Source organism: Lytechinus variegatus, chromosome 9 (assembly GCF_018143015.1).
Source record: "Lytechinus variegatus isolate NC3 chromosome 9, Lvar_3.0, whole genome shotgun sequence".
Classification (NCBI taxonomy): domain Eukaryota; kingdom Metazoa; phylum Echinodermata; class Echinoidea; order Temnopleuroida; family Toxopneustidae; genus Lytechinus; species Lytechinus variegatus.
The window spans coordinates 28,666,485-28,689,481 of record NC_054748.1 but is presented as its reverse complement, the minus strand read 5'-3'; the positions used below and the strand labels follow the sequence as shown (position 1 = coordinate 28,689,481).

The 22,997-nt window shown below is 36.4% G+C and overlaps 1 protein-coding gene across 2 annotated transcripts in view; it reads left to right on the top strand.

Annotated features, from left to right (window-relative positions):
• LOC121421647 (acyl-CoA synthetase short-chain family member 3, mitochondrial-like) overlaps positions 1-22,997 on the top strand; it is a 42,270-nt gene that overhangs the window by 5,213 nt on the left and 14,060 nt on the right. The window contains exons 3-12 of one of the 2 annotated variants that reach the window (XM_041616415.1): positions 3,863-4,051; positions 4,932-5,063; positions 9,090-9,233; positions 11,153-11,329; positions 12,137-12,288; positions 15,349-15,452; positions 18,813-18,908; positions 20,280-20,343; positions 21,229-21,310; positions 22,157-22,279. In XM_041616415.1, coding sequence (XP_041472349.1) covers positions 3,863-4,051; positions 4,932-5,063; positions 9,090-9,233; positions 11,153-11,329; positions 12,137-12,288; positions 15,349-15,452; positions 18,813-18,908; positions 20,280-20,343; positions 21,229-21,310; positions 22,157-22,279 — 1,263 coding nt within the window. Of the gene's footprint in view, positions 1-3,862; positions 4,052-4,931; positions 5,064-8,891; positions 9,036-9,089; positions 9,234-11,152; positions 11,330-12,136; positions 12,289-15,348; positions 15,453-18,812; positions 18,909-20,279; positions 20,344-21,228; positions 21,311-22,156; positions 22,280-22,997 lie in introns of both variants that reach the window. The other variant, XM_041616414.1, reaches the window with a different exon arrangement.

Sequence of the window (22,997 nt, the reverse complement as noted above, 5' to 3'; positions counted from 1 at the left end):
ATTCCTTTTCCACCGTTGATTACGGTATTATTTTTATCCCTTGGCCTTTATTTTATTTCATTTATTTATATATTTGATTTTTTTTTTGTGGGGGGGGGGTTAAGTTGCACATAGCATCTAATTGGTCTAGTCTCAATCCACAGACCATGATTGAAATGTGAATCTGCAAGTAGGTCTTCACACAAAGACTAGTACTCCATGATACATGCTGTTTCAATTTCTAAGTGAGAGGGCCTCCGGAACAGTGGGCCCAGAGCTGCCAAGTAGTACTGATTTTCTGTATTTACATGTAGTACTGAAAATAGAGAAGAATACTGATGTTTTCATGCAAAATACTGATTTCTTAAGTTTCAGTTTATGTATTGTCCTATGGTATTCCTGTGAAAACACTAATTTCCTCACCAAAATACTGATTTTCAGCCTTGAAAATACTGAAATGTTCTTGTTCAGGTTGGCAGCTCTGGAACACTAGTAAATTTAGGCTGCAACTGGTTCCCCTAATTGTCATGCGATACCAAAAGAATTATTCCTTGTACTACTACTACATGTACTACTACCTCCTCCTCCTCCTCCTACTACTACTAGTTACTACTACTACTACTACTACTACTACTACTACTACTACTACTACTACTACTACTACTACTACTAACTACTACTACTACTACTACTACTACTACTACTACTACTACTACTACTACTACTACTACTACTACTACTACTACTACTACTACTACTACTACTACTACTACTACTACTACTACTACTACTACTACTACTACTACTACTACTACTACTACTACTACTACTAACTACTACTACTACTACTACTACTAACTACTACTACTACTACTACTACTACTACTACTACTACTACTACTACTACTACTACTACTACTAACTACTACTACTACTACTACTACTAACTACTACTACTACTACTACTACTACTACTACTACTACTACTACTACTACTACTACTACTACTACTACTACTTCTACTACTACTACTACTACTACTACTACTACTACTACTACTACTACTACTACTACTACTACTACTACTACTATTACTACTACAACTACTACTACTACTACTACTACTACTACTACTACTACTACTACTACTACTACTACTACTACTACTATTACTACTACAACTACTACTACTACTACTACTACTACTACTACTACTACTTCTACTACTACTACTACTACTACTACTACTACTACTACTACTACTACTACTACTACTACTAGTTACTACTACTAACTACTACTACTACTACTACTACTACTACTACTACTACTACTACTACTACTACTACTACTACTACTACTACTACTACTACTTCTACTACTACTACTACTACTACTACTACTACTACTACTACTACTACTACTACTACTACTAATACCACTACTACATCTACTACTACTACTACTACTACTACTACTACTACTACTACTACTACTACTACTACTACTACTACTACTACTGTTACTACTACTACTACTACTACTACTACTACTACTACTACTACTACTACTTTTACTACTACTACTACTACTACTACTACTACTACTGTTACTACTACTACTACTACTACTACTACTACATGTACTACTACTACTACTACTACTACTACTACTACTACTACTACATGTACTACTACTACTACTACTACTACTACTACTACTGTTACTACTACTACTACTACTACTACTACTACTACTACTACTACTACTACTACTACATGTACTACTACTACTACTACTACTACTACTACTACTACTACTACTACTACTACTACTACTACTGTTACTACTACTACTACTACTACATGTACTACTACTACTACTACTACTACTACTACTACATGTACTACTACTACTACTACTACTACTACTACTACTACTACTACTACTACTACTACTACTACTACTACTACTTCTACTACTACTACTACTACATGTACTACTACTACTACCACTACTAATACCACTACTACATGTACTACTACTACTACTACTACTACTACTACTACTACTACTACTACTACTACTACTACTACTACTACTACACTACTACTAATACCACTACTACATGTACTACTACTACTACTACTACTACTACATGTACTACTACTACTACTACTACTACTACTACTACTACTACTACTACTACTACTACTACATTACCCCTTAACTATAGTGGTGGGTTTGCACAGTAGACTAATTACCAGTCGCCTATTTGTAGTTTAGTTTTATGGTGATTGTCATTTAGTCCAAAAAGTTTTTTGTCCATTAATGATTTTGAAGGAAGATATATTTATAACTCTCCTCTTGTCTGATGCAGTTTTTCAAGTTTGACATATACGTATGTTATTCATGTTGATTTATCCCTTAAATAAAAGAAAAAGATATGCAATATTAGGGCACGCACAAGATATGTGAGGAACACTGCCAATTTTATTTATAGGTACATGTAGTTAAATATCAAAATGAACTTTGTACATTTTCTATGCAAAGAAAAACATTACAGTATGTGCAACAGTCATGAAACATATGACTTTCAAAATTAGCATTGTGAAAACTGCCAGCCCTCTAAATTGTAATGACCTGCTTTACTGTACATAAAAGTATAAGACCCCCCCCCATTTTTTAAATAAGTGTTTGACACAGGTCCTACATGTACATTACATACATGTATTATTAATAGGAAGGTTGCTTTATGCCAGCCTGACACTTGCACGATTTTGTGTCACGCATTGGCACGACTCAAGTCGTGCCAGTGCGCAAGCTAGTCGTGAACTGACGTGAAGTGTGCGTAAACACGTCGTAACATGTCGTGACTGCGTGCCATGTCGGGACAAGAATTTTTAAATGTTCAAAATTTGGGTCACGACAAAATTTAGCCACCGGGTCGTGAACTATGCGCAAACTGTTCGTGAACTCGTCGGGACGATGCGGGAGGATGCGTGCCAGTGCGTGCCATGCCACAACTGTCACGAATGGTTCACGAACAGCTCACATCGTGTTCACGAATAGTTCAGCACGACACCGTCCGAATTGCGTAAACTCGTCGTGCCAATGCGGGAAGTGCGTAAACTATGCGCAAACTATGCGTGAACTCGTCGTGCCAGTTTGTGTCAATGTGGACACTGACGGGCACGCATTCGTGAACTCGTCGTGAACTGTGCGTGAACAAGTCGTAAAACAGTGCGGGAGCCTCCCAGTTCGTGCCCAAAAATGGCACGACTTGACACGACAAAATCGTGGCCAAAAGTCGTGCAAGTGTCAGCCTGGCTTTACCAATATGCACCTTTAATAGTAATGATAACATTTGATGATGATAATAATAAAAATATAATGATAATGATCAAAATAATAATTAAAGATGATGATAACAATGATATTGGTCATAATAATGATGAAAATAACAACAGCAACAGCAATAATAAAAATGATAGTCATCATCATCTTCACCACCACTGATAATGATAATAAAAACAACAGTAATAATGATTTAGGATAGTTTGGCATCGGCATCATGATCATCTTATTTTACCCAGGCATGCACTTCACGGTATTAATGTAGATTGATCCAAAGCCACCAATGTCACCAATGACTTTGGATCTACTCTATTGATTGGCTTTAGTGACCCTTTCATAAGCCTAACTGTTGTTTAATTTTGTGCCCTTTTAAATTTTTTCCCATGAATTGTTCCTAGGAACTTAGAGAGCTTGCCCTGAAAAATATATTGCAACACAAGGCCTGTGTATATGACACAAATTAAAATATCTTTCAAATCTAATTCAATCAAATCAAAAGTCTTTTATTTGTCTTATCTTCTTGCAGGTTTCCAAGTTTGCCACTGCATTGGTCAACTCCGGGGTTAAGTATGGCGACCGAGTCCTCATCTACATGCCAATGATCCCCCAGGCAGTCATGGCCATGCTTGCTTGCGCGAGGATAGGAGCCATCCACGTCCTGGTCTTTGGTGGTTTCGCATCGAAAGAGCTTTCAGTTAGGATAGACCATGTCAAGGTACTGTATACATCAAGTGAGCCCAAAATTTTGAATTATAACATGATATCTATGTGCCGTGCCAGAGAAAAAAATGGGGCACTGGAACTGAAAATTGGTCTTAAAACAGGGGTCTCCGGAACGGTTCTTGGATCTAGGATTGCTAATAAAAGTTACAATGCTCCAGAACTGACTACTGTACATAAACATGGGGTTCTCTAGAACTCATTAATAGATTGTGGGCTTAATTCGTAGCGGCTACGTAAAAAAACGCGCACACGTCTTGCGAGATTCATATCGGGCCAAGCAAGCAAGCTATGTGCGCTGGAGCATCGGCGACCTGGCGCCAGGGCTATGCGCTGATCTAGCTTGCCACTATGACCAGCTGAGCGAGTTCATGATGCCGTGCACTGGAACAAGAAATCACAAATTTGAGGGTCTTCGGAACAGAAAAAAATTGGAATTTGTATGGCTTTCTGAATTGGTGATGGTCTAGAACAGAAATTTAGTCTGAAAATGGCGGTTTCAACCACGGCACATGCACGTATCATACAATTATACTAAGTACCCCCCCGACCTTATCTCATATTAGAGGTGTGACTCTGTGGATAAGCCTCCAGGCTTTGAACCACAGGGTTCAAATCCCACCATAGCACTCGGGTCCTGCATCATCTGCATTTCGCACTCTCCATCTAGGTGTAGTACACGGGTACCCGGTAGGAAGGAATTCCTTGAGTGCTCAAGTGTTTGATCATCGTAGCCGTGCTAAAGCCAGGGGCAATAGTATGCAGCGCTATAGTAGAAACATCTGTATTAAGTGCTATATGTAATTGTTGCATATTATTATTCTAAGAATTTACCTTATCTTTTTTTTAATTGTTTCCTTCTTTCCTTCGAGCAGCCCAAGGTTGTAGTGTCTGCATCGGTTGGTGTTGAGCCAGGGCGTATCGTTGACTACAAGAATCTCCTAGACAATGCCATTGATATGTGTGAAACCAAACCAAAGGCCTGTATAATCTACAACAGACCTAACGTAAGATTTCACTTTAAGGACTTTTAGAAGTGATGTAGCCAAGATCTGCAAAAAATGAATGAAATAATGGTGTATTGTCAAGTCAATCATTTGTGAGGCTTAAAAAAATATTGAAGAGAATGCAGATATTTTTGTGTTAGTATTTGCAAAGTGTAGATCAATCTATACCTTTAAATCTATAGTAGTGGAAAATAATTTATTGGGGAGAGTTTTTTGAAGATTTGTCCTCAGGCAAGTTGTCAGATCTGACAACTTTCCTTGAGTTTGATTGGGTATTAAGTATTTCTACTATGGAAACTGTGGGATATAAATAACAAGGTTTTAAACCGTGTCTAAAGGATGCCTTTTCGGGGGGGGGGGGGGGGGGACTAAATTTGAGATTGGTGATTTAGAATCATAGATATACCTGCATTTGTTTGTAAATTTGTCAATGAAAGACAGCATGAGTTTTTATAGTGGTTGAGAAAGAATATGCATGGTTATGCTCTTGAAAGTTAACTTGTTAAGTTAACATTTTTTGTTGCATCTGTTCTGGTTGAGTTGGCTCCAAAGGAAAAATCTGCACTTTAAATAACCCAACCTCTCCTCCAATCTCTACCCTAATCTACCTAACCCTTGTGGAGCGTTGTGGCCCAGTGGATAAGTCTTCTGACTTTGAAACAGAGGGTCGTGGGTTCGAATCCCAGCCATGGCGTAATTTCCTTCAGCAAGAAATTTATCCACATTGTGCTGCACTCGACCCAGGTGAGGTGAATGGGTACCCGGCAGGATTAATTCCTTGAATGCATGAGCGCTGAGAGGCAGCTCGAGCTAAAGCCGGGGTAATAATGATAACAACGCGCCTCGGAATAGAATATTTCTAGATAGATGGCGCTATATAAATGCCTATTATTATTATTATTATTAACCTTTATTAATCTGATTATTCCAAAAGAAGCAAAATAATCCACTTTTATCATTAGATCACAACCCAAACCCTATATGTTTTCAAAGAAATTTGGTAGGGAGAATTTTGTCTGGTTCTGATGAATTTATAAAATAACAGGGGATTGAATAGCAGTTGATGACTCCTGTATATCATTCAGATGAAGCCTGAAGTAGGCAGTTTATCAAGCAACTGTTTTATTATACTTGCTTTCAGTGGGGCTTTTTTAGAGACAGTGGTCCAGATTTCCCCATAGACTGTCCCATTTCTGTTGAAGAAACTGGCATTGTTTGTATTATATTATTATTGCTATAATTTTGATCATGCCAATTCTTTTGCAATTGTCAGTTACGAAAATCTACATGTACATGCTCACATCTATCTTGTGTAAGAAAATCCAAATTAGATGATGAAAATAAGTATATGTAGATTTCTTCATCCATGTCCAGTTGCTTATTGAAATAGATTCATTTTAGAATGATATTAAATAGTACATGTAATTCTTTAATTCTTTTTTACCAGCACCCGTGCATACTTTCTGCCAATAATCAGTACAGACTATATTTTCAGATATTGAATTCCAGTTATATAATATATCATCATGATCATGTTCAAAATCATTGTGCTGTTTTACATGCCCAACTATCTCACAAAGATATATATATCAATCTGTTCATAAATCTTTTTATTTTATAGTACACGTAGCTAGTTTTTCCAATATTCTCTCTGCTATCCTTTTTAAATTCATACAGATGTTTTTCATATTAAAGTCCTTTTCAAACTTTTTATTCTCTTTTTACGCAAACATTGCAAAATTGCAATTTTGCACAATTAAATTCAGTAGTTGTATTGCATTTGTTATCATTCTGTGCTGTTTCAGAAAAAAATAAAGGTTATTTAGGGCCTTTTCACACGTGAATCTTGAATCATCATTGTAATAATGATTGGAATTCGTCTATAGAATCATCGGTCCTTTCACACAGAATATTTTTACCGTAATTTGAGTGAAACTTAACCGAAATTTACCTCTGCAGTAGAATTTGAATTTGTGATTATGATTAGCGTTTGTGATTCTAGTTGGTTTCAAATGTGCCAAATATTTGTCATTAGCCTCTTTTTCACTGGAATCATCAATCAAATTACGAATTTTTTTACCGTATGAAAGAGCCGTTTAGTCTTCTACTTTTCTTAAACTTATAGATTCTAAAAATAGTTATGATATTTTCTTATTAAAGCCCCCAAATTCAAAGAATACATTTATATGAAATTGAGCACTCTCAAACTTTATTTAACAAATATCTTTTTGAGTAGAAGAAATAACCAGTTGTCTCACGATGTAGCAAATGTAGCTTTCCTACTACGTTTGCTACATCGTGAAACAACTGGTTATTTCTTCTACTCAATCCTTCACCACGATGAACCTCTTCCACATCAAATATCTTTTTATATGTTTGTAATGTGTTGTTCCTGGCTGTCATGATTAACTGTTGTTCTGCGTAGATGTAGTTATCCTTTAACATGCCAACCAGTCCAGTGCTTACCACATCGTCTTTTTATGTAAAGTTTTTAATCCTAACATATGCATGAAGTGTCTTTTCATATCACATGTAGATCATAACATACTGTATGACCTGCCAACACAAAAGCAACAATTAGTCATCCAGGGAAGGGGATGTTCCAAAAAAAGGAGAAAATTATCTTTATCTGAGGAAAAAAAATTCTTTTTCATATTGTCAAAATTAGAAGTTGTAAAGTTCTACAGAAATTCTTTGACACCCCTTCCCATGAGAGCTACATGTATGTATGAGTGTCACCGAGATTTCTCAGTATGCACATCTCATGCTTGAGCGAGTCCAGAACATCATTTCCTCCTTATTCTTTGAAGCGCTCACTGAATCTCTTGCACATTCAGTCAATTTGGTAGGTTTTTGTTGATCCATTTTAACAGATTGTGCATCACTTTTAGAGCTCAGGAAAATTCATAAAATTATTTCTTTTGTGATGGCAGGTCACATGAGCATGGCGTGTTGTGTTGTACTGTTTTCTACTTTTTAAAATTATTCCATTCCTCTCTTCTTCCTTTCCACACATCTCCCCCTCATCCCTTCTCTCGTTTTCGACCTCGTGTTTATTCTCCATCTCATCCCCATTATCCTCTCCCTCTTCCTTTCCTCCTCTGCTTCCTCTTCCCCTTCACTCTATCTGTTCGTCTTCTCCTTCACTTTATCTGTTCATCTTCTTTTCTCTTCTTCTCTTCCTTTTCACCTTTCTGTTCTTTTTAAGTTCCCTCTTCCTCTCCCCTAATTGTCTTCTTTCTCCTTTTCTTCTTTTTCCTACCTCTTCTTTTTTTGTCTTTGTCTCTTCCTTTCTCTTATTTTCTGTTTTATATTCTGTTTCTCTTCATTTTGTCCTCTTTCTTTTCACTGTCTTTTTTCTCTTCTTCTGCTCTCCTTCATCTTTCTCTTCCTTTCCTTCTTTTCCCTTCCAATCTTCTTTTATTCTCTTTTTTTATCTTTCTCTGTCTTCATCTTCTCTTTCTATTCTTCTATCTCTTTCTATTCTTCTTTCTCTTTCTTTTCTATTCCTCTTCTCCCCCTCTTTCTAAATTGTTATTTTCTTTTCATTCTCTTTTCCTCTTCTTTTTTCCTTCTTCACCTTTCTTTGCTTTCTTCTCTCCTCTTCTTTATCTTCCTTTTCTCTCTCTTTTCTCCTCATTTTTTCTTCCTTTCTTTTCTCTTCTTCCATTTCTCTCCCTCTTTGTTTTTTTCTGCCTTAATTTCTTTCTTTCCTCTTCATTCTCATTTCCTCTCATCTTTCTCTTCCCCTTCCTAATAATTTTTCTCATCCCATCCTCATCCCCATCCTCTTCGTCATCTGTATAATTTATCCACGCACATACACAGTTCGAACCTGCCACCTATATACCGGGCAGAGATTTCTCCTGGACGGAGCTGACCTCCAGGGTCAAAGGTCACGATTGTGTACCGGTCAAAGCAACAGACGCCATCTTTATCCTTCACACGTCTGGCACGACGGGCACGCCCAAGGTAAAGATAATCTCGCTATAAATGTATTTTCTCTCCCCCTGCCCCGCTATCCAGTTTGAAAGTGCTAACCTTATCCCTGGCAGAGATTTCTCATGGACAGAGTTGGTTTCCTCGGTCAAAGGTCATGACTGCGTTCCCGTCAAGGCGACAGACGCCCTCTATGTTCTACACACGTCAGGGGCAACAGGTACCCCTAAGGTAAGGTGTCCCTGTCGGCACATGAAGAGGGAATAGTTTTGTTTTGAAATTTGAATATATTTACTCTGTGTAAGCAAAAGTTTACATACATCTGGTGTTAAATTATTTGCTTTGAATTTCAACACCTTTCCACTGCTTATACTTGTACTTGTATTTCAATATAGATAGGTTTGTTATCTTGTATGCTTTTATCAAGAATGTTTTCATCATAGTGGATTTATCACTCCATTTACATAAATTAAGGGGTCAATAGTTCTGCTGACAATAGGAAATGATTTTTTGTCACGATTGGCTATCCATAGTTAAAGGAGAAAGAAACCTTTGGACCAAGATAGCTTGTTTGAAAACAGAAAAATCAAAGAAACAGATCAACATCGGACAAGTAATAAGAAAGTTATGAGCTTTTGAATATTGCAATCACTAATGCTATGGAGATCCTCACATTGGCAATGCGACAAACGTGTGTGATGTCACTCTTGAACAACTCTCCCCATTACTTTAGTATATATTTCACTTAAATTGCCTCTTTTATTACATCTATCAGTAGAACATGTATTCTTTCTATAGGAGGGCATGTAATACAGATTTTTAAAGAATACATCATGGATAAAGAGTTTGTATCACCATACGAAAAAGCAAAAAGACACATTTTCAGGGTATTTCATAGTCCATCAAAGGGAAAGTTGTTCATCAGTGACATCACACATCCTTGTCGCGTTGCCAATGGGAGGATCTCCATAGCATTAGAGATTGCAATATTCAAATGCTCATAACTTTCTCATTATTTGTCCTATTTTTCTCAAACTTTCTTTGTTCTTATTCTTTGATTTTTCTGTTTCGACACAAGCCTACTTGTTCCAAAGGTTTCATTCCCCTTTAAACAACAACATTTAACCAAAGTTCAAATTTATTGTGGTCATGGCATTCAATGATGTGAACACTGGGTGGCATTATAATTGAACCAATTTTTAAACCTAGTCTATAAAATGTAAAACCACACTTAGTTCTATGGAATGCTTTACTTCAAAGTATTTCTTACATATTCATTATAATGTATCAATTCTTAAAAATTAGTATATTTTTGTATGTTCCTATTCTTTCCATTTCATGGCTGAATTCATGGTTTTTTTTCAACATTTTGCTGCAGGCTAAGAATGATTTTTAATTGGTGTGTGAGTTGACAGAAGGCATTCCATGAAAGTATGGTCTAAGCTAACCCAGGTTGAAGTAAACCATAGCTACATATATGAGAATACCACCTTATGACTTTCATCTTTAAAGCTCAATCCTTGCAACCTAAAATTGCATTTGTTCATGAGCAGGTACTATGTTTGAAAACAGACATTTTTCCTCTATTGTAATTTGCCTTTTCTTGTAGTTTTTCTTTTGTTTTTGCTGTTTTCTAAGCGCCTTGAGCATTTGATCAAGATGGAAAAAGACCCTATATAAATCATATGTAGTATTAATTGAATTTAACTCTATTGTCCATGAAGGAAAGTCTTTTTTCACTGGTTTACACACATGTAGAATCAATGTTTATACACAGAACAAAACAAAAGACGAAAACATGTCAACATGAGAAAATAATTCCAACTCCGGTATGCATGGTTCACTCAAAATTGACAATACACAAGTATTTGAAATACAAGTCAAAGTTAGAGCCGCGTTGGGGAATAAATTCATATTCTAGAATAATCATGTTTAGTTATACCAGGCAGTACTGTAGTTATCGACAAGAAGTAATGGACCAAGCTGATGCAAGTGCAATTGTAATAGAGAGTAAGGGAAGTGCAAGAGAGATGCGTCTGATTCTAAGAAAATCTCTAATTAATTTAAGTGAAAAGTCAAAGTTATCTATCATGATCAATAACAATCAATTATTATTATATTATTGTTATTATCATCATCATTGATTGTAGGCACCGATGAGGCCAACAGGGGGCTACGTGGTGACCCTGTATTGGACCATGAAACATCTCTATGGCATGGAACCGGGTGAAGTATGGTGGGCTGCATCGGATCTGGGCTGGATCGTAGGACATTCCTATATATGCTACGCTCCGCTCCTCCATAGGAACCCAACTATTATCTATGAGGTAAATAATAGGGAAAGAGAGGGAGGTAGAGCGAGAAAGAAGGCGGTTTCTGGGGAGCGTTTCATGAAAGGACTTGTCGGACGTTTTATCCAACAAGTATCAGTTTATCCGACAGTTACCATAGGAACAGTGCCTCTCAGCCAATCAGAATCAAGGAAAGATGTCAGATCTGACAACTTGTCGGATGAAAATATTGATGAAACGCTCCCCAGATCGCCTCGAAGTTTGTCAGTTCCAGGTTTGTTCTGATCGGGAAATTTACCCCAATCAGAAAATACCAGGTAATTTCGGCAGTCTGAAAGCAAATTACGCGTAAATAGTAGGTACCTGTCAAAATTACGAGAACTTTCGTGGGATTTTTCCAAGGTCGTGGATATTTTTTCAGTGTGAAAGCAAATTACAGGAACTTTTAGCCCAGCAAAATTGCGAGTGAAGCGAGCAAGCAACATTTTTGACATTTTTAATTAAAAAAATCATATTCTTTTTCATATTCAGAAAGCAATTTCATATTTCACCCTTTTTTTTCTTCCATGATCTTATGTTTTTTTTTCCTGGGTGGTGAAATTTTTGTTGGGGGCATGCCCCAACCACCCCCATCTGTACACCAGTAAGGTAAATAATGGAGATAGAGAGAATGAGAGATATTAATAGTTAAGTCTTTGTGCATTAGACTGATCTTGGGTAGGTCATCAGATGTCACTATCAATGCTGTATAACTGATTTCCCTCTTCCTGAAATTCAAGAATTGAACAAAAGTCAGGAAATTTACCTACTCTCTTTAGTATCCTCTTTCTCTCTCTCCCTCAGGGTAAACCAGTCGGTACACCCGATCCTGGAGCTTTCTTCAGGGTCCTGAACCAGCATGATGTGGTGTCCATGTTCACCGCTCCAACGGCTCTTAGAGCTATCATCAAGGAAGACCCTGAGGCTGTCCTTGCTAAAAAATATTCAAGAGACAAGTAAGTTGAAGTAGGTCAGTGCTATTAAACTTATAGGTTTTACATAACCATCATGATTTGTGATGACATCACAAAATTGGTGATAATTGGAAAATGAAGGGATATTTGAAACATTTTGGATGAAATCTGGACAATGACTTTTAGATTCTGTTGACAAGAAACTAATATTGATATCATAAATACTGCAGGATATTCTGGGGTATTTGTTTTTTACATGTGAATGAGAAATACAAATAATATAAAACAAAATGAAGCTGCGAAAAGTGAGCAACTTTTAATATCTGAAGTGTACCTTTAAGAAAGGAAGGCAGAAGGAACAGAGGTTACATACAAAGCACAGTATATGCAAATCCGGAAATATGCATATATCAGGAAATGTTTTATCTTGAGTGTCACAGAAGAATAAAGTCTAATGGCATTTCCATCTGCACAGGGTAATGTTTCGTATAGACCTGTTATAATAACACATTCACAATTTCTGTAACAAGTAAACTGCAAGCCAATCAAATTGAATGATTTCACTAGCTTTAAACTGTTATTGGAAACTTGTTATTATAACAGGCTTTATGAAACTAGCCCCAGGGCACGGTTTCCTGAAAAATGTCTGCACTGGCAAGATGTAATTTTTCTGACAGCTACCATGGTAACAGTCTCACAGTTGCCATAGTAACGGTCAAGAGGCTAGTGCTTCCTAGCCAATTGGATTTCTCTCAGTTTTTGAGAGCTGACAGTTACGCCCATTGGTGACAAACTTATGAAACTCCCAGAGGTTCGTGACACAAAGCTTAGCATTCATCGTACAACATTGTTTATGATTGATTTCAATATGCAGTTAATAATCATGAAAATCATGTGTACGATTGATCGCTTACTTTTGTGTTATGCGACCCAGGTGGGTGTTTCATAAAGCTGTTCGTAAGATACGAATGACTTTACGCACGGCTGGTGATCCTTTCTTGTGCTGTGTGATATCCATATGTAATTGATTTTAGGACCCGAGAACATGTTCCAGTCGTGCGTAAAGTTGTGCGTAACCTTACGAACAGCTTTATGAAACACCCACCTGGGGACCGTTTCATCAACTTTTTTGTCTGACAAGATGTCAGATCTGACAACTTTCCTTGATTCTGATTGGCTGAGAGGCACTGTTACTATAGTCACTGTCGGATAAAACGTCTGACAAGTCCTTTCATGAAACGCTCCCCTGATCTCCTTTTGGAGCCCTGGATCCTCTGGCCTATCAAGACAACAAAAAATGAACAAAGGCTTAAAAAAAAAGGGCAGCACCCCGACCCCTGACCATTTGTTTCACTACACTTTATGGATTGTGTGTTTGATTTGATTTCTATTTTTCAAGTTGAATGTTTTTGTTTATTTTTATATTTGCCCTGTCTTTGTTTTATTTTATTTGAATTTATTCAGACAAATAAAATGAAATATTTACATGTCTTTGATTGCCAAACAAGGTCTAGAAAAACCCATTCAAGTAGGCATCCCAGAATATAAAACAATACATAATCAATAACATTACACTGTAGATAAGAAATACAAATAGGCAGAATATCAAATATCATGTGAAAATGAAACTATAGCAGGGAGACAATAAATAATTCTTCAAAGTACTAAATTACATAATGATAATTAAAAATGATAATGTTATGCATCTATTCTTTTGCATGCCATTGTAGTACAAGAGACCATTTTGTAATGTAATCCAAATAAATGCATGATATCACCACAGTGAGCTGACACAAGGAAACCACTTTCATGCCCAGAGCTCTATCTCAAAATATAACAAGACGAGAACCACTATCCATGTATCTTTTCAATATGAAGCTTATTACATTGATAGCTTCATAGCAATCATGTATTTCTCTTTCTTGTAAATATTAATTTTAGATGTATATATTTAGGCATGTTTGTTTCCCACTAGCAAGAAGAGGTTGATCATTATTTGCTTTATGAATATTTTTTTTAATCCGAGATTTCATTGAATATTTGCGTAATTGCAGTTTTGGTCTCCTCGGAAGACCAGCCACTTGGTGGAAGAGGGCTAATCCCGCTTTATGTGGAGAAGAAATATATGAAAAGAATACTATTACAAGCTTTGCTTTTTTAATAATTGGCCCTTCGTACCCTCATCTTATTGATATATCTGTCTCCAAGCAATCGAATGTTTGATTGTATTTTGTCATATTTATTATGAATAATGGCAATGTATTGAATTATTTATTAATGATTTACTATCTTTTGATGGACGTTACATTGTATTTAATATTTTGTGAGGAAACCAAACTGAAACTACTACTCCAAAAATTCTGGCATTATAGCTTCTGTTAGCATTGTCAACACAATTCTGCTTTATTTTTTACTGGCATTAATCTGGCTGAAGAGGATATATCTAGCTCCTATATGGAGAAGTGATGTACGAAAAAAAAGTTTTGGCAATATTAACCTCAGTTTGGCATGGCCATTGTGACTCAAACTACATGTAACAAGCATTAATTAATTTCTTTGGACCTACTGGCCACCCATATAAGATTTGGTGTCTATATCTGCTCTCATTGTCATTATAATTCCGACTTTAATAAAGAGAAATTCCAGTAATTGCAGTAAACACTGATTTCATGAGAAAGTCTGTAAAACCAGGCTTAATTGTCAGTATTTTATCGAGGATCTACATGTAGATCTGGTACAGTTACATAAACTGAACTTTGTGAAATCTTGAAATCTGCGCTGAAAAATGTTCTCACTGAAGATCATCAACACAGATAAGCACACGTGGGACAGTGTATTATCATTGCTGGAATAAAGACCCGACGGAAGTGACCGAATCTGCGCTTTTTTTGCTTATTTCTCAGCAATTACACACTTTCTTCCAGAATCCTTTGGCACATATTTTTCATTCATACAAACAGACACTTGGGTGGTCATTATATTAGATTCTGTAAAAAGTCATTTTGAGATCGTTACCAATACTGGAATTTATCTTTAAAGGCATGCATTGATTTGGATTACATGAAGATGGTCATTTTAGTCTTGCATCCTTTGTGTTTGTAGATTTAGAATATTGTATGTTGCCGGGGAGATCTTTGACCGGGAATCGCTCCATTGGTGCCGAGATGTTTTCAATGTCCCGATAATTGACCATTGGTGGCAGACAGGTCAGTTTTACTTAGCCACGTCATTACAAAGAATAGCGATTGATCAGTTCAACCTCAAATATATGGAAATCCATCATTGTCATAATTTTTTTCTCCAGGAAATTGAACAAATTCTTTGGGAAACACACGGAATTGTCAAGGCTACAATAAATGTATGAGTATACAGTACATGATGTGTTGAAAATATTTTGAACAAACATTAGATGTTGAAGTTGCTGGCTTTCCATAATTGTGGTTGATCGGGTCACTCACACTTCTTTGTAAGATGGGGCCCATCATGAATGTTTGTTTTTATATTTTCATCTTTTTTTTTCATATTCACAACCTTCGAATTCTGTTTTTGTCAGGATTTCTTCAATGAGTATCCTACATTAATAATAATCAGAGATTTATATGACACACTGGCCCAAATTCACAAAGGTGTTTTTGAAAACCAATGGTTGAATCCATGGTTTTATGCAGATTTCCTGTATAAAGTACGCTTAATTTACAGCATACTGGGCGCGTACATTACAAATGTACAATGCTAATGCGCGCTTTTGTCGCAGTGCGTCAAATTGATGCCTGTTGCTATGGTTAATTTTTTTTTATTCATGAGTCCACTCTTCAAACAGTGGACTCATGAATACAATAGCGTGGATAACCACGGCAACAGGCGTTAATTTGGCGCACTGTGACAAAAGCGTGCATGGGCATTGGACATTTGTTAATATACATGTATGTGGTAAAATAAGCGTAATTTATACAGGAAATCTACATAAACCAAGGGTTGTCAAAAACCACCTTTGTAAATTTGGGCCTTTTAGTCCAGTGTTGCTAGTGTCATTTAAGCTCAATCAACAAATGAAGGCCAAATCAAAGGCTTCATCAATTCCATTTCACTATTTATTAATTGTAATCTGTTTAAAGCCTTTCGTAAGTTTCGTAGAGCCCCCACCCACCTCCCCTTCCTTCCCTCAAAAGAGATAAAAAAATATGTCTCTCACTGTCCAGTGCATACTGTACATGTACATGTACATACATGTATGTTGCCTTGGGGCCCCATTTTCTTGCAATAAGATTTGCGATTCAAATTTTTTTTAATTGCATATAAAATTGAATTGAAATTCTTTATTAATCTCACTCATTTAGGGCCTTTTCGCAAATGAATCTTGAACCATGATTGTAATTCGTCTTTAGAATCATCGGACCTTTCACACGCTCACTTGAAATGTGATTTGAATTTGAATTCCTGAGGGGAGGCGGCATGTGTCCTTGATGACTTGTCAATCAAAGCACTGCATCGCAATACAAACTATGATGAGTGCATGACAATTGTATTATCTACAGAAGTGCATTTAAAGGTCATCTATTATCACATGTTAGTCAGTCAGTCATTGACATCAGTTTAGTTTGGATCAGACAATGAATATATTAAATCAATGCATAGACTCTTTGCATCCTGCAGCTGCAATGTTTATTTTCCTGTTCTTGAGTGTACATGTAAATCTACATACTATAGTCGCATGCACTGGTGGATCCAGGGGGGTACAGTCAGCCCGTGCCCCCCCCCCCTTTGAGAGGCACAATCAGAATTTGGTGGAGCATTGTGGCCCAGTGCATTAGTCTTCTGACTATCAAAACAGAGGGTCGTGGGTTCGAATCCCAGCCATGGCGGCGTAATTTCCTTCAGCAAGAAATTCATCCACATTGTGCTGCACTCAACCCAAGTGAGGTGAATGGGTACCTGGCAGGAATTTATTCCTTGAAATGCCACCGCGCTGTAAAAGGCTGCGGGGCTAAAGCCAGGGTAATAATATCCAAGTCCTTTGGAAGCGTATAGAGACGTTATGACATAATGCGATATGCATTATACAAGAACTGCGTCATTGTGATATTATTATGCCGTTCTAAGACTAGTGTGCCCCCCTTGGAATATCCTGGATGCGACCCTAGTTGCATGCTAAATTGTCAAGTTAACAGTATGTACAGTACATGTCCACATGCTAGAAGTACAGTGATGCTAAAAAAATTGGGTATCCCACCAGAAGTTCGGTTACGTTTTACATGTAGATAGTTAATTGTGAAGGCAGGCGATAAAATATTACGTTCAATAAAGTTTGTTTCTCTTGGCTCGCCGAACATTGTAGTAGTGTTGTCTACACTCAACTCTCAGCATGAAGGAGTGCATTTTATGGTGGGTTTCACTGACCTTGGAGCTGTATAGAATAATGAGTCCATCACTCTAAAACCCTTTTGCCTTTTCCAGCTCATCACGATTTTATGAACAAAATATGAACAAATAAAGTTTTGGTATCATTCTTTTGTCATTATGCTGTATACATGTATATGCCCCCAAAGTTCATTATCTTATGAGGTCTTTTATTTTGTCAACAACCGCTCATTAAAGGTCAAATTCACTTTTAAAAAATGTTGATTTGGATCATGAGAGAAAAATCAAACAAGCATCATAAATTGGATGTAAAATAAGAAAGTCATGATGTTCTTAAGTTATGACATTTCAAAGTTTCACTTGTATTTCACATAACAGTTCTTTGCACAACTCAGTGCAGGGTAGAATAGGGATTAATTGAGTAGATAGGAGTACCAGTGATATTCCAAGAAAGAAGCATTTAAATCATTTGAAATAGAAACACTATGATTGATGGGTGGTCTTGAGACTGTGGTCGGCCAATCTCTCAGGAATGTCGCGAATGAGTGACATCACAATTAGGGCTCTACTTGAATGAGAAATTGTTTTGGGAAATCTGTGAATTGCCAAACTTGGAATGGGTAATTTTCTCTGTTATGAGAAAGACATGCAGTACAGTGTATCATTAATGTATGATAATAATCATGGTTTGCGACATTTATACAGTTTAACGCTTAATACAAATGTTTCTAAGCACTACCAGGGAACAATTTTGCTTTAGAAATTTGAATAGCATTTTGGTCATAAGAGAAAAGCTCTCAACTACAGTCCTATGCAAAAATATGCTGTACAAAAGACTTCATGCGTACATGTAGCAGTCTTTAAAAGATGTGGAGCAAATTGCGATGCATTACCAGGAAAATTATTCCCTGACTGCATATTAATACCCCTTTTGGCACAACTACCCTGATCAGACGCTCTAGCATTCAAGGAATTTCTTGCCGCCGGGTATCTATTTACTACCCCTGGGTGGAGAGTGGAAAATGTAGACTTGTCAGAGGATGCAAGTGCTGCAGTGGGATTTGAACCCAGGACTTTGTGGTATACAGTCCGGAAACCTATCCACTGAGCCACAACACCTCAATTGTATGAATTGCCGCATTTGGAATTGTTTACTTTCTCTGTACAACTTTGAAACAACATTTTTTTGTACTTTATTGATAAACTAGAAACTGGATGGGCCATGACGCATACAGCTGTAGGACTTGGAGAGGATTTGTACCCGAGACATGGAGTCACTGGTAAACCTGTGCCAGGATGGGATGGTAAGCTTATACACCAAAACCTTCTCTTTTTTTTAAATTTCAAAATTGTGTTGCTACAGTACATGTCAATGAGACAATCATGGTTTTGTATGGCATGCTGGAATATCTTCCACCAGAGCTTCATTTTTTAACATTCCTTTGCTTTTTGGTTGTATGGGAAGAAACTGACCTTAAATGTTCCATTTGAATGACATTTTGAACATTTTACTGTGTAAAATTATGATAATTGGTTCAAATCTCAGTCCAAAACTACACTTGTACAGTGTGCAAGTTGCTTACTTATCAACATTATAAATTATTTGAATCCTGTGATGAGAAGTTGCTCTTAAATTATTTTTGCTATGAAATGAGACCCCCCCACAACAAAATATGTACACCGAGAAGTTACATATTTATTTTCATAAAAATAAGATAATAGAAGTGGAAAGTAGCATTCCATAGATTGGTGGACTGAAATTCTGGTTTACTAGTAGTCTAGAATTATTAAGCTATTTAGGAAATGGAAAAAGGGAGATAGGGGATATATAGGAAGAGAGTCATAGATGGAGTGTGTTGTGAATGAAATTTGAATGGTTAAAGGTGAATCCTAAAATCCGAAAAATAAAAATCAGACAAGTGGATATGTGAAAGTTTGAAGAATATCGAACAAACAATAAGAAAGTTACGATGTAAAAAAGAAGTTATAAAAGTTGGTGTTTAATCACTCTACCAATGGAGACTTCAAATTGGCCGCATATGTGATGTCATAGTGATAATGATAATGATATAGGATTTGTATAGCCACGTATCCAGTGTACGTGCTAGGTGCTCAAGGCGCTCCTATATTACCCTGGATAAGCTAGTCTACCGATTCTGGTGCGCACAGCTTTTGAGGAACTACTTCCTGCCGGTACCCATTTACCTCACCTGGGTCGAGAGCAGCACAGTGTGGATAAATTTCTTGCTGAAGGAAAACACGCTATGGCTAGGATTCGAACCCACAACCCTCTTTTTGAAAGACGAGAGTCAGAACCACTAGGCCACGACATGCCCACATGTAATGCAAGGACTACTTTTCCTTGTACTCCAATACATTAAATAGCTAAAATGTATTTTTAAAAAAAATTACATACAAAGTTGCCAGTACATAAAAGACAAATGGGTATAAATCATCGGAGGAAAGTTTGGGCATTAAAGAGAGAAAATATAAAGTATATTACAAAAAAAATCAATATTAAATCGGTGTAGAATTTTCATTGCATGTGTGTTAAAATAAAAGCTAACTCATTCACTCCAATCTTCATGTATAAATGTTATAAACATTGAGGTATTGGAAAACATACAGAGCACAAAATCTAACATTCTTAAAACTTTTCTTCCTTCCTTTAATAGTGAGAGTTTTAGATGAGATGGGCCAAGAAGCACCTCGTGGTGAACTAGGAAATATTTGCATCAAGTAAGTTTATTCACTCTCACCTTTTCTGTAGTTTCTTAGGTGACAAAAAACCCTTGCTTTCTGGCCTAAAGGAATGTCAGTTTTCTTTCAAGTTCTAGTAATTGGCAGGGTTTTTTCCCTGATCTAGGAGATGACATAATGCCTTCAGATATTTTCTCCTCAGTTTTGGATGAAACAGTTGTATTGTAATTTTCCTTAAAGATAAATTATTATTATTATTATTTATTTGACCAATATAAAAAAGTACATACACATTACATTAGAAAATTTACAGTACATTAACATGCAAAGAAATGCGGGAACGGCATGTGGGTCAGGGGGCACAAAAGCGAAATTCATCACTGTTGCCCGAAGGCATGAGCCCCCACACATGCCGCTCCCAAGACATAAATAAAAAAAATGTAAATACTATTACACAAAATATTGCACGTTAAAAGAGGGAATACTGAAAAGGGTGCCAAATTAATTAATTAGATAGTCTTGAGATGCATTAAAAAAAATACACTGCAGTTGTGGTAACAATCTCAAGTTGAGTTCGAACAGAATCCAATGAAATGACCACCCAAGAGTTTGCATCCATAAATACAAAAAAAGCCAAGTGGCTCCGGGAAAAAATATGTAATTGCTGAGAAATGATCTAAATTTGCACTGAATTCCATAAATTTTTGGTATTTTTTAACAATATCAATGCACTGCCCCACGTATGCATTTTTGTGTAATAGTGATCATCAGAATTATTGGTTTCCAGCTAGGATTCTATGATTTCACAATGTACCAGAACTAGATCTATCATAATATTGTGGCATTTAACTTGATTTTAAAGACTTTCTCAAAGAATTGTTTGCTGCAACTTTCTTTTACCTTATTTTTGTTTTGTTTTAATAGATTGCCACTTCCGCCTGCTGCTTTCACCACACTATGGGGCAGTCATGAAAGATATATCAAGACCTACTTTGAAAAATATCCAGTAAGTTCTTGCTGATCTGCTTTTTTTTTACTGGTTAAAAATTTCCAGACGCAACCACAATTTTGCTTCCAAAGGGCATACAAGGGACAGCATGACTTGATTGCTATGCGAACCCTTCACTTGAGGAAAGTGGTCTGAATATGCAGCCTAAGGTCCCTGTAATTGACTTGTGTACTTCTTCATTCACAAATTAAAACAATTTCTTATGAGCTAGTCTTGTATATTGACCCACTTGTTGAAAAAGTCTCAATCAGGGTAAGTGCCTGCAGACTAAATTCCTATCACATTTGATGTTTTTAGACAAGTTATCACTTTAAATGATCTAGGTTTTTCATAGCAAAAGAGCAGCAAGCGTCAAGGCTGTTGAACATGAGTTCAACCAGTCTGAGTTGTTTTCATTAGCCCTCTGTCTTTCCTTTACATTATCATACAAATAATGCACAGGAATTAGTGGTGATGTAGTACATTTGAGGTACGTACAAGGTGTGACCACCACATGGTGCTTGTGCCAAGTGCTTTTGCATAAAATTTTTAATGTATGAGATGCCTGTATTATTCGTAACATCACAAAACAAAACCTGGGCATTATTTGTTTGATTCAATTGTTCAGTTGTGATTACCCCCTCACATCACTACTTTAGACCTGTGCATTGTTTGTTTTATATTACAAGTTTTATATAGTACAGGCTGTACAAATTTTGTGGAACGCACATTTGTGCATCTGTTTTCTTTTTATACATCACAAACTTAGCAATAGATTATGAGGCATGGCTGCGTAAGCATACTTTTCGCAGTGGAACATCATAAAGTGTAGTGATGATTTCACCAATTATCTTTTTTCTGTAGGGTTACTATGACACGATGGACGCTGGTGTCCATTCTGAAGATGGTTACATCGCTATTCAAGCTAGAGTTGATGATGTCATCAGCGTTGCTGGACATCGTATCGCTGCAAGTGCTATTGAAGAGGTATTCATTTTTTTTTTTTTAATTCCACAAAGTACACTTCCCATGTTCATTTACTACTTAAAGGTCAAGTCCACCAGAGAAAAATGTTGATTTGAATCACTAAAGAAAAATCAAACTAGCATAGCGCTGAAAATATCATCTAAATTGGATTTAAAATAAGAAAGTTATGACATTTTAAAGTTTCGCTTATTTTCTACAAAATAGTTATATGCACAATTTAGTCACATGCAAGTTTGAGAATTGATGATGGCCCTCACTCACTATTTCTTTTCTTTGTTATTGTTTAACTTATTCAATATTTCAATTTTTAAAGATTTGGCAATAAGGGCCAACTTGACTGAACCATAAAATGTTAAACGATGGTAATTCCACATGTTCATGGAGAAACAAACCTGTGTTTCACAGGACAAAATTAGAATATTTCATATATAATAAAATGAATAGTGAGTGATATCATCAGTTCCCTCATTTGCATACCGACCGGGATATTCATATAACTTTGTGAAGTTAGTGAAATTTAAAATGTCATAACTTTCTTATTTTACATTTGATTTGATTTTTGAGTGTTTTGCTTGTTTGAGTTTTCTTTTTTTTATTCAAATCAACTTTTTGTTGGGGTGGACTTGTCCATTAAGTTGAATATATTGTGAAGGAATTTCATTTTGACAGATAAAGTGTGGTAATCAATTCAATTCATTGAGTGGCTGGTTCAGCAATG